The 14,627-nt window shown below is 42.4% G+C and overlaps 2 protein-coding genes across 6 annotated transcripts in view; both read right to left on the reverse strand.

Moving 5' to 3' along the window:
- dok7b (docking protein 7b) overlaps window positions 1-10,775 on the reverse strand; it is a 27,226-nt gene extending 16,451 nt beyond the window's left edge. For 3 of the 5 annotated variants that reach the window (XR_007193549.1, XR_007193551.1, XM_048243622.1), the window contains exons 1-4: window positions 10,644-10,775; window positions 10,484-10,529; window positions 8,331-8,561; window positions 2,190-2,390 (exon numbers count right to left, since the gene is read on the reverse strand). Coding sequence is in view for 3 of the 5 variants with exons in the window: in XM_048243622.1 (XP_048099579.1) it covers window positions 2,190-2,390; window positions 8,331-8,561; window positions 10,484-10,529; window positions 10,644-10,697 (532 nt within the window). In the remaining 2 variants the exon portion in view is untranslated. The remainder of the gene's footprint in view (window positions 1-2,189; window positions 2,391-8,330; window positions 8,562-10,483; window positions 10,530-10,643) is intronic. The other 2 variants (XM_048243612.1, XM_048243601.1) reach the window with 1 other exon arrangement.
- Window positions 10,776-11,458: 683 nt separating this feature from the next.
- Window positions 11,459-14,627, reverse strand: part of rgs12b (regulator of G protein signaling 12b) — a 64,811-nt gene continuing 61,642 nt past the window's right edge. The window contains 1 exon segment of the mRNA XM_048244038.1: window positions 11,459-12,632. Coding sequence (XP_048099995.1) covers window positions 12,247-12,632 — 386 coding nt within the window. The 3' untranslated portion in view covers window positions 11,459-12,246.

Consider the following 14,627-nt stretch of genomic DNA (forward strand, 5'->3'; position numbering starts at 1 on the left):
CTGTCTGGAGCTGGTCAGCCGTTCTGCCTTACTTATCACCACCTGGACACCAGCGGGCATTAAGTAGCACTTCTGGATGAGCATCAAACTCACTACTGATCTACAGACACCATCTCCTGATCTTGGCAAAACCACAATATTTTCCTGGCGCCAAACCTGTGATACATAGTGGCTGACATGACATGCACTCTTGCCCCGGACAAGTGAACCGGACACTCTAAACATCTCCTTTCTCTGGCTCCTTTCAGTAATCTAGTGAACCGGCGTCTTGTGTGTCCATCTTCAGGTAGAGGGCCAAGGTCACACACACACACACACACACACACACACACACACACACACACACACACAGACAGGGAAGGCACAGAGTGGGCATGTGTTAGGGTCATGAGTAAGAGTTCTGAATGAATTTCAGGCGGATGACTCACTGTAACGGAAATCCTGCACAGCGCTGACCCCTGACACTGACCAGTGTTACCAAGACCCGTCTGAGACTGGATTAGACCTCTGGGGAAAAGCCAGAGCTCAGTCCGGTGCACATGGCTTTCCCACGCTACTGCTGAAGATCCTCTCATTTTCAGTCAAAGAAAGTGAGCATCAAAATAAGGGTGGGTTTTGTGAAGGACTGAGTATTGCATTTGCAAATTGCTGTTTTTGCCAACATTTCAGTATGAATTATTAATTTAACTGATGAGCTTCAGATATTTATTAGGTCTTAAAAGTCACAGATAAAATATCCATGCAGCACATTTTTTGTAGAGCTGCGTTTGCTTTTTTTTGCTTTTTTTTCATCTCAGGGTTATTGCAATATGTGGCGGAGTGAAGCATTCATCTTGCCCGCTCTTTCAACTTGGCACAAACTGACGAGCCAGCAGAATTACACTCTAAAGTGTATCTGAAGGCACGCCACACACCCATCAAGCTAACTGATGAACCGAAGTAAAATTATATTTCTCCGGCACCTCACTGCACAATAGAGTCCTTCTGTCAGATGTGTGAGACTGTGGCCTGTGTTTTACGTGGCTCAGCGATATAAAATAAGCTAATTTCTTCTTAAACACATCCATTTGATCCAGTAATGACATCATGTAATTGAATGTGGGGCTGTGTGCTAGTCTCCTCCAATCAAAGGTCATTAATGTATTATCTTAATTACATGAGGTAAGCTCTGTTATTAATGATGCGCCCGGGGCAAATCTGTTGAATATCACTGCCACTGAACAAAGCTGAGAAAGCATTGGCAGAAACAAATTGAGTCTAAATCCAATTTCCCTTTCTATATTATTCACCTACTGCAATTCTCTCACAGCTGAAACTTCGTTAAGATGTCTCTTATGTTGTTGTTTCTTGCACTATTGTGTAGGGAGCAGAGAGCAATGAATAATTCAGCGTGCTCTTTCAGTCCGACTTCACCATTACGAGTAGTAATAGATTGATTTTAAAGGGACTTGTTTCACCAGGAGCACAGAGGAGAGATAGACGTTAAATAAATCGCTCAGTCACTCTGAGACTCAGTGGCCTGTGATGACCATGCCGTCTGTCCTCTGGACTTGGCATCTGGTCGGGCATATTTATGGACAGCCTAGTTGGCACAGGGCCCTGTGCGCACAACACCACTCCCTAAATGCATAAAACTGCCTCGAGTTCCTGAAATTACTGACCGGGGGTCCTGCAGACGCTTGGCAGATTCTTCGAATGTCACAGATTAGGCGGGCGACAAATTAATTAGCCGGCTTCTAATGGACACGAACGCTGCACGTATTAGCAGAGTCTTTGAGTCTGTGTATTTAGTACAGGCTGAAACTCTGGAGCCAGTTGGGGGGAGTGAGCTACTAGAGCAAATGGGGAACAACTGTTTGTGGAGTGAGTCAGGTAGTTTGGAATGGCAGATGGGGCCCAATTCATGTGTCACGCGCAAAAGTGTGATGAAAACTGATTTCATGCAACATGCTTTCACATGAAAGAGGAGTCTCCAGGGACAGAGCAACTCATCTGAATAATACATTAGAAAAGAGACTTTAAAAGGAGACAAGAAAAGTCTATCAGCTACAAACTATGAGATCCACGTGACACCCATAAATAACTTGATTGCCTGTTGCTATGAACCGTACCCAACTCACACACTCATGTTAAATTCAGCACTTAGTATTTTTCTTCACTTGTATTAAAACAAAAAAACAGCTACTCACAGCAGCCGCAGCGAGTCCCGCCCTCAAAGACAAAGCCATTGGGCACTGCTCCATACCGCCGCAGATCAGAGAGTTTCCATTGGCCGGCAACAACCGGAGGGAGGTCCCTGGTGACGACGAGCAGGTTGTTACACAAATGAAGGGTGGCGGGTCCACTCTCTAGTTTGGTGCCTGGGAGGACATGGACGTTAAACCTGTGGGCTGATACACAGTGGGTTTGGGGTGAACACCTACAGGCCGAGGTACACACACATTACTACCACACATTACACACACATTACTACACATGACTACCACACATTACACACACATTACTACACATGACTACTACACATTACACACACATTACTACACATGACTACCACACATTACACACATTACTACACAGATTACAGCATATGATCATATGAAGATAAAATAATAGCAGATATATCTCAATTAACGAGACATATTATTTTATAAAATTCAACAATTAGTGTTTTTTTTTAGAGATGAAGGACAATTATTCTCATTCGCCAGGTGAGCATAATGGATCATCCTCAGAGGTGGAAAGTAGGCCTAACGAAATACATTTACTCACGTTACTATATTGAGTAGTTTTTTCTGTGTATTTTGTATTTTTTTAATAGTTTATAAAATCGGTATTTTAAATTTTACTTGATTACATTTTGAGTGAAGTATTGTACTTCGCTACGTAAAAAATCCCATCCGTTACTTGAGTAAAAAAAAAAAAAGTTAAGACTAAAGAAAACAGAAAGGGAGAGAAAAGAAATCGCGCCCTAAACACTAGCCTAGTGATAATGATCAGCATGTAGCCTACAACAGGACATGAATCAAGCTGGCGCCATGCAGTCTTTCTGAAAGTGATGGAGATGGAGCTGGATCACGAGATGCATCAGATTACATGTGTAGCCTAACCCATGAAAGTGTATTTTCCGCTATTTCAATGGGTTGTCTCAGTTCGTTTTAGCACTAATGATAGCGGAGATATATTCAATACTCTTTTTAGTAACCTGACTTGGCTTTCTTGGAGAAAGACATTGCACCAGCAGCACAACAATTAGCGGTCCACTACTAGTGATGCTCAACTAAATAAACAAAAGATAGACTACCTTATGAATCGTGCAGGCGGACTAAACCATTTAGCTCTTTAGCAAGGGAGAGTGAGAGTGACCTTAGACAGTTTTCATTATGTTTTGTATACAAAATCCACTCAGTCAAACTTTAAATTTCGTCTGACATTCATTTTAACATATTCAGGTAAAATAAATATATGGTGGAAATATATATATATATATATATTTATTTTTTTCCCCCAGTAATAAGCTTAAACTTCCAGTGCGTCTATTCGAAATTTTCACCACACATTATATTAACACACATATAAAAAATTCAAACATAAGAGTTATGTGTATTAAAGTGGAATGACACAGGAAAAAAGCATTGAACGTGCCTACTGAAATTTCTTCAATACTTTGTGGAAAAGCCTTTGTTTGTAAAGACAGCTTCAAGACATTTCCTGTATGACAAAACGTATTAGTCACAGTATCAGGTGTGATTTTGGCCCATTGTTCTAAACAGATTCCAGGGGTCCCTCTTGTGAATCCTGATCTTTAGTTACTTCCAGAACTGTTTAATTGAATTTAATTGAATTGGCTGCCTTCAAGTCTTTCTGGAGCTTTCTCCGAGTGGTCCTTGGCTCTTGGAATCGACTATCCTTCTGACTCCCTGGTCATAAATATTGCGAGGAGATCCTGCATGGCAGTGATGTTTCTTCCACTTGCAGATAATGGCTCCCATGCTGCTTACTGAAGATTCTGAAGTTTTGAAATCTGTAACCAGTTTCATTGATTTGTTTTGCCACAATAAGGTTGCAAAGGTCTTGGGAGAGCTTTTTGCTTTTATCCATCATGAAATGTTTCTTGTGTGACACCTTGGTAATGAAAAACCTTTTTATAGCCCATCAATATACTAACCAAGCTTATATTAATTTGCACAGATAGAAAGGATAACTACTCTAACTACTTACAGATTCCAGCTCGTTCCTTCCCTTTCCTTGCCTTAGTGCTTTTTCTTAGCTTGTTCAATACTTTTTCCCTGTGTTATTCCACTTCATTACACATGACTCTACTTATGGAGTTATTTGGATTTTTTATGTGTGGATTACCTGATTTATTACTAATGCCTGGTGAAAATGTTGTACCCCCCGTATTCCACTTTTCAAGGGCCCTCTCCTCCATTGGGGACTTCCCACTTTCCCCCCCAGTTTGACGCCCTTTAATCTGCTGAACCTGCTCGTTTCCAAATATAAAAAAAACTCTGCAACTCAACATTGGCCTGCCTGCCTCAGCTGCCTGTGAGGGGCTTTTCAGTTGTGCTGGATTACTGTTCACTGCAAAGCGACGTAAGGATGAGTGCAACTAACTTTGAAAATCAACTACTGCTCTTAAAGGAGAACTCCGGTGATTTTTCACATAGATCTCCATTTCTCAACGTCACCGAGTACTGTCGGTATGAACAAAACTGAAACAAAACATCGGTTTTACCTAGCTCGAGTTGCTGCAGCTACAGCGCTACACACTGGGAGCATGAACATGGCTGCCTTAGCTGCTGGCTGCAGCAACTCGAGCTAGGACCAAAGTCCTTTTCAGGCAAGTACCTCCACTCGGCGGCCATATTGCAACACTTTTTGGGCACTTATCATGCATCTATTTCGGCAGAAATGCGTGTGCGTAAGGCTTCACGACACCAATCTTGCTCCAGCAGCGAGATCACAACAGATAATTGGCACGATGTCTTCACAGCACACCACATGATTGGCTCAATGTATTTTACAACACACCACATGATTGGCTCAATGTATTCACATGTCAACGTTTTGCCGCGGAAGGGTTGTGATATTTGTAGACAACTGACTAACCCCATGCATTACTATGGAGGATTTTTTGAGTGCTGTATCTCCTCAGTAGAAAGTCTCTGGTAAAACTGGTTGTTCTGGTACCCCCCCCCAAAAAAACATTATATAGAAAGAAACTAAGTAACTTTTACTTAAAGTACATTTTAAATTAACTACTTTTTACTTTTACTTAAGTACATTTTCACGGTATTTTAACTTGTACTTGAGTAATATTTCATCAAGGTATTGGTACTTTTACTTGAGTACAATATTTTCGTACTTTTTCCACCTCTGATCATCCTAACAGGTCACTGGCATTTAAATCCTGACAGTGGTCACAGCTTCAAGGCTGAATTGTCTGAATGCTGCAAAATGAAATGGCTGCATGGAATGTCATACATTAGTATGCATTGTTACCTCGTGAGGTGGTCCAACACAGTGGAAGACTATTATTCTCCCAGATAGCATGAGTAACATGGCCAAGATGTTAAATGATTTCATTTCACATCTGGAGTCATGGGTAATGTTCTATGGTGAAAATAACACTGAAACACTGAATCAATAGTCTGTTCATTTGACATACTATCCTTTATATTCCTCTCACTGATTAATCATTTAGACAGTGACACAATGCTATTACCATAGAACTTGATAAATGAGGGAGGCCATTAGAAAGTATTTATATAGAAACCATTAGCAAAACCCCCTTTCTAAGCCTTCATTCATCATTCATCGTTTCAGTGTTTTCCAGCCAATATGGCTTCCTTTGTGTACATAATGTCAGGGAAACATAATGAGGCAGGTCTAAAGATGAATAGCCAGTCAGACAAAGCCAGTGTTAAATGCATGTTATGCATGCTGAGGTTCTGTCCACACAGATGTGTAAAAACACAGAACCCTGTGTCCAGTCTAGAGAACCATAACAGACACAGGGGAACATGTCCAGGAGGGTTCAGGAGTGGACACTCTCTGCTTCATTAAAATCTCAAAGTGAGAGAACTGAATTTCAAAAATCCCTAATATGCCAAAAAGTTAGGCATCAGAATTTCTCAGGATTGCCTGGCTAATCGTGTGCCATTCTTACCACAAAACAACACCTCCACACACATTCGCACGCACACACACACACACACACACACACACACACACACACACACACACACACACACACACACACACACACACACACACACACACACACAAACTATCTCTCTCTGAATTAATATTATGGTGTCAGAACAAGACTCATCCATCTGCTTGTCCATCTCATTCCAACAGATCTGCTAACTGATTCACCAGCTTTGCCAAATCTTTAGGAGACTGGCTGAAATGACCTACGAGACTCCACAGCGCTCACTAAAATGTGCTGGAGATTAACTACCATAGGGATCTACATTAGAGCACAGCTTGTGGCATCCCAACCATTACAAACATCACAGATCAATCATTTGTCATTCTCAACAAATAAAGCTTGCACACGCATACACACAAACACATGCATGGCTACAATGTGCACACACAGATACACAAAAACACACACACATACAGAGAGAAAGAGAGAGCGAGCGAAAGTGAGAGAGAGATAGAGAGAGAGAGAGAGACAGAGAGAGTGAGAGAGAGAGACTGTAGCACAACTCCAGATGTGGCGCTGGGCACTCATCCAGCTCAGCACAGAAGTAAAATAGATTGTGACGACATCCCTGATCAAGCATCAGAAGTGACAGCTGTGTGTGCAGAACCTCTGTGCAAGAGCGATGGCAGCAATACAAGCCATGAGATATCTCCCACTGCTGCACTGGACCTAATTTGTCATCCCGTCTCTGCCTGCCACACGTCAGTAAACAAACTTATGAAGAAGCAAAACTAGGTAAACAGATTGTGACGGAGAAACGACATCAGCTGTAGCACTTGGAAAAAGGGGAGGATCGTGTCTTTCTCTCTCTCTCTCTCTCTCTCTCTCTCTCTCTCTCTCTCTCTCTCTCTTGATCAGACAACAATGGACACCCTGGGCCCTGAACTTCAGACAAACAGATTTAGAACAGAAGTTCACCAACAGGGAAAAGAGTGGAGGCCATCTCGTGATTGGACTGCTTCTGGTATAAGATCAAGCCAGTGCCCTCAGCGCGTGGATGCCTTTGTTCATTTTAGAGCTAAGAATAACGCTGATCTATGATCTGAGGTCGGGGGGGGGGCACAGTACACACAGCTCACAGTTAACGCTGTGCAAGAAAATGACGGACGGACTTCACAACATATGCATCGGATCCTGAGCTTGTGTGACCAGCAACACACTTTATATACACTGGGGTGTAGAGAACTGTTTTTTAAACCAATCCACACACATGCTGAAATGTGTACTTTAAGCAAACTTAAACAATGTTTCAACCTTTCACAATGTTTGCTTTTGGCTGCAGTTCAGCTTTGACGATAAAATATCGAAAGTCATATTTAAATGGAAGTCATGTTTTATTGGAAGCACATTTCTGAGAAACAAACAGCTCTGTTAAGAGCCCTGACACCCTTGGAAGCCATTTTGAACTTTCAAGCTGGGCCACGATTGCTTCAAATGTTGCTGCGCACGGAATCTGGGGGTGTGACTTGACCTGGGGCACTCATCCACGTGCACACAGGTCTAACAAACAAACACACAACGTGAATACATACTCAAGTCTATGGTACATACTAATGCACACACACACACACACACACCACACACACACACCACACACCACACACACACACATACACACACACACACAATCACACACAATATCAGGGGTGTTGTAGAGGGACATTAATATAATAGTGCCACAAATCTATAGTGCAGAGTTCTTAAATGAACAGTGTGTTCCTAAAAAGCAACTCATGACCAACTATTGGCCAAAGGTGTGATAGAAAGGTGCACACATGCACACACTCACACGCACACACTTATCTGTGCTATAGGCACATGCAAATGACAGGATTCTTGGACTATTTGAGAGATAGATTAAAAGAAAGAGAGAGAGAGAGAGAGAAAGAGAGAGAGAGAGTCTGAGGGAGAGAGAGGAAGAAAGAGAACTAGAAAAACAATACCTCAAGCTGGTCATCAACAGCAGTCACAGCTCATCCACAGACATGGATCTACCCACCCCACTGATCCATCCAAAACTCCAACCTACACCATGCACACCACGAGCCAGCATGCACCTGCACATCACACCTGAACGTCGACAACAACAGCCTCCCCCGTCCATATGTCTCACCTTCCCCCAGGCTGTAGCGGATGCGCAGGTCCCAGGTGAGCAGGTTCTCCCTGCGGTCGAAGCCCAGCAGCACGGCCTGCGTGAGGCTGATGATGGCCAGCGTGAAGCCCACGCCCTCGTAGCTCAGGCCAAGCTCCAGGCCGCAGATGTCCCCCAGGGTCAGGCAGCTGCGCTCACGGTGGCCCTTGTGCCTCTCTGCTTTGTCCTTGTACACCAGCAGGGACAGACAGTCTGAAACGAGATGAGAGACGCAAAATCCCAATAAAGGATACCCCCAAATCACAGCAGCCATGAGAGTGGCCTTTTCTAGTCTCATTCCCACACGTGCCATATTGCTTAAGTACAGTTCACTCAGGGAACTTTTCACTTTGGCTCTCCGCTCCCATCATCAAACCTCTGGTACTGATCCCCAAGTTATCTGTGAAATGTATTGTGTGAGTATTACATTCATGTTTGGTCTTAAACATATCCTTGTGAGGTGTGCAGCAGTCTGATCATAGTTTAATTACAATCTAAAGTACCTCTGTGTCTAACTTCATGTAATGCACTTGCCCATTTTTACTTTGCATTAAATTTAATTGATATTGGTTACATTTAACATATGACCTACAATAAATTGTTTATTCATCCACTATTCACATATATCTCATCATGTGCCACTAGCTGATAAATTACTTGGTATTGGAGGTTAATTTATTACTTTTGTGGAGTTTCTCACAAAATGTACATGTCAATGTACATTCTCCATTGCAAGACGAGCTTAGACATTCTAGCCAAGGTGTTCCTCTCATGGTTCTAGGCTGTCTTACTCTTCACACCACCAACTGTCCTTCTCCTGCCCAGATGTGGCGGTTGACTTATTTTGTTGTCCATGCTCAAACCATGATGTCAAGATCAGTCAGTTATTCTAGTGCTCCTAACAGGCTCCTCGCATTTCATGCTTTGTTGGGGTTTTTTGTAGATCAGTGACAAAATGACAAAAAGGGCCAATACTGTCACCGAGTGACTACTTCAGCTAAGAAAACACAATTTCACATTTAAATATTGGCTTTAAAAGGGTGCTGTTTAGACAGACTGTCTTTATAATCATTTGACTTTCTAACAAGCTACTGTAGGAGCGGTCACAACCCAGGCAGTGCAATAGCCCAGTTGTAACAGTTCTCCTGCAGAATAGCCAAAGAGTCTGGAGCACAACTCTGGAGTCTGGAGAAACGATTTTTTTCTGAGTGCAAATACAGTAGATTGTTGAATAAAACATGCAGGCTGAAGTTTGTTTGCTTTGACCACACTGTCGTCATGACACAGAGGATTTCACTACGTCATATGACTTTGGTTAATACCGCTAATAGGCAACAAGGCGAGTGTGGGAGAACACAGCTGTCATAACAGGCTATAGACGTGATCCGACCAAACAGCTGTGGACTAAATTATTAAACTGCAAAAATGTGTGTGTGTGTGTGTGTGTGTACGAGGGGGAGAGTGTGTGTGTGTGTGTGTGTGTATGCTTAGCAAGTATAGGCTATCATCACTAATTATGTAAGAACAGCCTATAGATTTACAGCTACTAGACAAGTTAACACAACACATATATTGGCAAGCCACCCAAGTTTTAAAGTTTTGTAAAAATAGTTAGATAATTCAGGCTGATTTAGCCTAAGTTCTGTTTACGCATTTAAATCAATTTAATCACATAGCCTATCTAAATGCGCCTCCAAATGATGGTAAATATTATCTAAATGTAATAGCAAATTATTGCCAGTTATAACCTGACATAGCTTCATGACTCAAACCGTTGAGCTAAGTGACTTAATGTTAGCTTTTATTGAAATAATTAGCATATAAAAATAAATAAATACAAATTAAATAGACTTAGGACAGAAACATTAGCTTAATATGCAATGTTATTGCAAGTTCCATCATAAATTTATATCCAAGTGCACTTGACCCACGTGCAAATAGAATGAAATTCGAGCTTGTGCATTTGGATGCCAAAGATCTATTTCATTCACAAAATAGTGACAGCGCCGCTAAGCCTGGTTAGTAGCCTACAATAAATGAAACATTTAGCATAGACCAACAAAAGGCATAGGCTAGTCCAGCTTTAATCTCTGTCCTGAGTTTGTCAAACTAGCAAACTATTGTAGGCGCCATACCTGCGACCGGGGACGGTTTCCTCAAAACGACCCATCTGTTTCTCCACTGGTCATTTGAAGAAAACCAAAATAGAAACACACAAACGGTTATTTTGATATTACCACGGCATTGTCGACTTGGAAATGTTCACAATATATTCCATCCATGATGTTTAGAGACCTTTTTCCCATCTCGAAGTTTAACTTGGCCCTCCACGACAACGGTATCCGTCATCTTCTGTCATGATTCCGAACAGCTGTGTGCGGTCAGCGTCGCTGCTCTGCTAGAGTCTGAGGGGGTCACTTTCAAAATAACTTTAATAGCTGTCTTCACTGGTGGTATACAGACATGGTCCCACCACCCAAGCTCTCTCTCTCTGTCTCTCTTCTACCTTCTACAGCTTGGCCAGTTGTCAGCATGTGTCACTGTGTTTGTTTAAAGGACACTAAATTGAATTAAACTTTAATGACTCAAAATTTGCCAGCTATCTCAAGAATGTTTGTCCTTACATAGCCTAGATAATGCATGTTGCAATCTACACCAATACAGTGCAACGTAAAGTTTTAATGAAGATGTTCCATTTCATTATTTGAACATTGTCAACACAATGAAAGCTGAATTACATCTGACATTGATGTGACATTGAAGCTCAACCACTTTTCAAAGTGAACAAAAAGGCCTAACAACAAGTAGACGTATGCCTATTCTGACTGCATCTCTTTCATTCATGACATTATGAAATTATACATTTCAAGGAACCGGTTGCTTTTGTGATACTAACTCATATTGTTTAAGTGCATTTATGATACATGCACAACACTGTGATAGTACTGTGATGAGTGTGATGATTTTGTTAGTCACCATATCACCGTAAAAAATGTCACATCTCCTGCCACCACAATATTCTTGTAAACACATCAAACTGCATTAAATCAGTGCTCTGTTTTGGTTATGGAGGCAGCTGCCTGTCCACAGTACAAAGAATAACAAAGTGCCAAGAGACCATAACATTTTAATTTGACAAATGTGTGATGGATAAATGAAGACTTCTGCAGCTCTAAATGAAATGCCTCAGGACCTCTGGGCTGTCCCTGCTTTCCTGCCTTTTGTGCGGTTTCCTTCTTTCATAGGAGTGGACTGCGTAATCTTCTTTTTATATTTCTTTCACTGTTTTCTTCCAACCTCACAAATCTCCATATTACTGATCTACTGTCTGTTCTTCACTGGAGAGCATCTGGCCAGTGAGAATCAGTTTCTAGTCCAGATGGTCAGTACAACAGAGCCCATGCTGAACCATCACTATTAACATTCAGAGAGAACAGGAGGCTCTCAACCAAGTTTGTTAACTGCTCAAGTACAATTTGCACCCATCTTACAATGTTTAATTTGTAAATAATGTTCAGCATGTTGTTTCCTTTGTGCCCTAATCCATGACTTCACTTTGCAGTATCCTTAGAAGTAACACCCAACACTACTAAATCGACAAAATTATTTTCTGTTAATGAAAAAAATAATTTAAACTGTATCAAAGAGTACTAGTGTACATTGTGAATTAAAACCTTTTTACAAAATATTTTGTATGATGTGCAAATGTCCATACTTGACAGGTCTCCATTTGGTGGCAACACCCCCTTCATAATAACTCACAAAGTGAGTTAAAGAGTTTGTGAAAGTCTTTGCATTAACCATAGTGAATAAGTACATCATCCACAAGGCACCAGACAAACAGATGCGTATTGTGGCTGCTGTAGGTTGTTGTTTTCGCCCTTGTCCTTGGTGGCCGCTAGACGAAGGTGGCCTTGGGCTTGCCCTTGTCCGCCTGGCTGTCCTGCTGGGCTCTGACTGGCAGCAGGGAGGGCAGGTTGGAGGTCTGGTACACCCCAGTCCTCATGCGGCCCCTGCGGCTCTGCAGGTCCCCCACCACCCTGTCCATCCCGGGGCCCAGCCCAGCGTCCCTGGGCCTCCTGCCCCTGGGCTCTGAGTGGACGCGATCCACGTCCAGTGCGCGGCCCGCAGACGAGGAGATCTTCCTGGGTCGCTCGCGGGACCGAGCCCTGGGTGGGGGTGGAGGAGCTGCTCCTGCTGGTGGTGGTGGTACTGATGGCACCCTCTTGTGTTGGGAGGGCTTATAACCCCTGGAGCGCTCCTCCTGCAGTCTCCTGTCTTTGCCTGAAGAGTATGGGTTTAGAGGGGAAAAATCAAGTAAGAGGTGTCTGTGTGTGTGTGTGTGTGTGTGTGTGTGTGTGTGTGTGTGTGTGTGTGTGTGTGTGTGTGTGTGTAGAGACTGGGGCATGTGATGGTGGTAACTGAATTTCAAAAATCCCTATGCCAAAAAGTTAGGTGTCAGAATTTCTCAGGATAGCCTTACTAATCGTGTTCCATTCTTGCCACAAAAGAACACCTCCACACACACGCACACCACACACACGCGCTCTCTCTTTTTCTCTCACACACACACATACACATTTCAAGGTCAGACTGTTCTAACCTTGACGCCACACATGTACAACCTCCATTCCAGGTTCCCTTTGAGAGCATGATGTGTATTGATGATTGACCAAAACACCTCTGTCTGTCCATTTCATCTTACAGCTTTGGGCGGCCTCCGGTCCAGATCGATTGCAAACAAATGGCTAACAAAGCCATTAAGTCTCTTGTTGTTGCTAAACTGCTGAAATGTAAAGCCTTTCACAACACTGCTTCACAGGACTGTATCTTCACAGGACTGTAAGTCTTTTTCAAGCAAGATGTGTGTGTTTAATAGCACATTCAGTGATGTGTGATTATTAGCATATATAGTGTGCTGTCTGCCTGGGCAGGGAAGGTCAGTAGGCTTAAGTATATGTGTATATGCACAGAATCGTAACATGACTTCACTCTACTGGAAGCAAGCCTCTGGGGAAAGGGGGGAGGTGTGTGTGTGTGTGGGGGGCTCTATACCCTCAGAGTCATTAACATGCACTGCCATCTACTGGAAGGACAGGGAGAGGGAAGAGAGAGAGAGGTTGATTGAGCAGAGATACAGACACCCGAAAGTGACAGAGGTGAGAGAAAGGGCTGAACGAGAGATAGCGTATGGGGTGAACGGGAGAGATAAAATGCAAAAGAAAGAGTCTGCCACTCTATAGGCTTGGAGCTAGCCAAAAACATCCACGTGCATATGCGTAACTCCTATTTGACCTCCACTGAAGGATGCAATCATGAGGTCGTAATTAAATCTTAGTCTGACCCCCCAGCACTAAGACAGATAGAGAAAAATCTTTAAAGGAAGGTGACCACTGTTCTATTATTTTGCCCACTGGTTAGTTTTCAAGTATCATCCAAAGAACCATAAGGAACGTGATACTCCGTTATGGTTCCTTTCTGCATTGTTGGTGATTTATTTGCTACACTGATCCACATTCTTCACTGTGTGTGAGAGAGAGAGATGAATATCCATGGTCTTACATACAAAGCTGCTGTTCTTCTTCCTTTTGCATGTATATAAAACTTGAATTTCCCCTTGGGGATCAATAAAGTATCTATCTATCTATCTAAAATGATCTGCATTATACAGTATTTAGTTATGACGTTTAGAATGAACGTCATACAGAAAGTATACTTGATACTATATAATATATGATGATAAAATTAAGTTAGTGTGTGTGCAATGACCTGTGAGGTTGGCTATGCAACACACACACACACTCCAGGAGGTCTGATGACATTTATCACCAGTGAACCAAATGTCATTGCCTAAACCCTACTGCACTATCATCGACATGGACTTAATTGCATTACTTGTGCATACACAAACACACATACTGTAGCTATTTATTTCTCAGTGACACAAGGTGTCAGGCCCCTTACAGATGGCTCTCATTTACAAACCAATGACATAGACAAATAATCTTGATAATCTAATAAATTACCTCTTTCAAATGCTAAACACATCTCTTATATTCAGTGCCCCATGTATAGAAAGGCCAGGTTATCTCAACAGTGATTTGCCCCCATTCATCTTGCCTATCAGCCGTAATGCCAGGCTTCAGCTCTGCATCATTCTACAGCACGCCCAATCACTGTCCTCCCCTCTCCCCCACTCCTTCATCTGTCCTTTCCAACTTCTCTCTCTCTCTTTCTCTCTCTGTATGAGGTAGATCATTTGCAAAAACCACAAGACCC

This window comes from Alosa alosa, chromosome 1 (assembly GCF_017589495.1).
Source record: "Alosa alosa isolate M-15738 ecotype Scorff River chromosome 1, AALO_Geno_1.1, whole genome shotgun sequence".
In the NCBI taxonomy this organism is placed as follows: Eukaryota; Metazoa; Chordata; class Actinopteri; order Clupeiformes; family Clupeidae; genus Alosa; species Alosa alosa.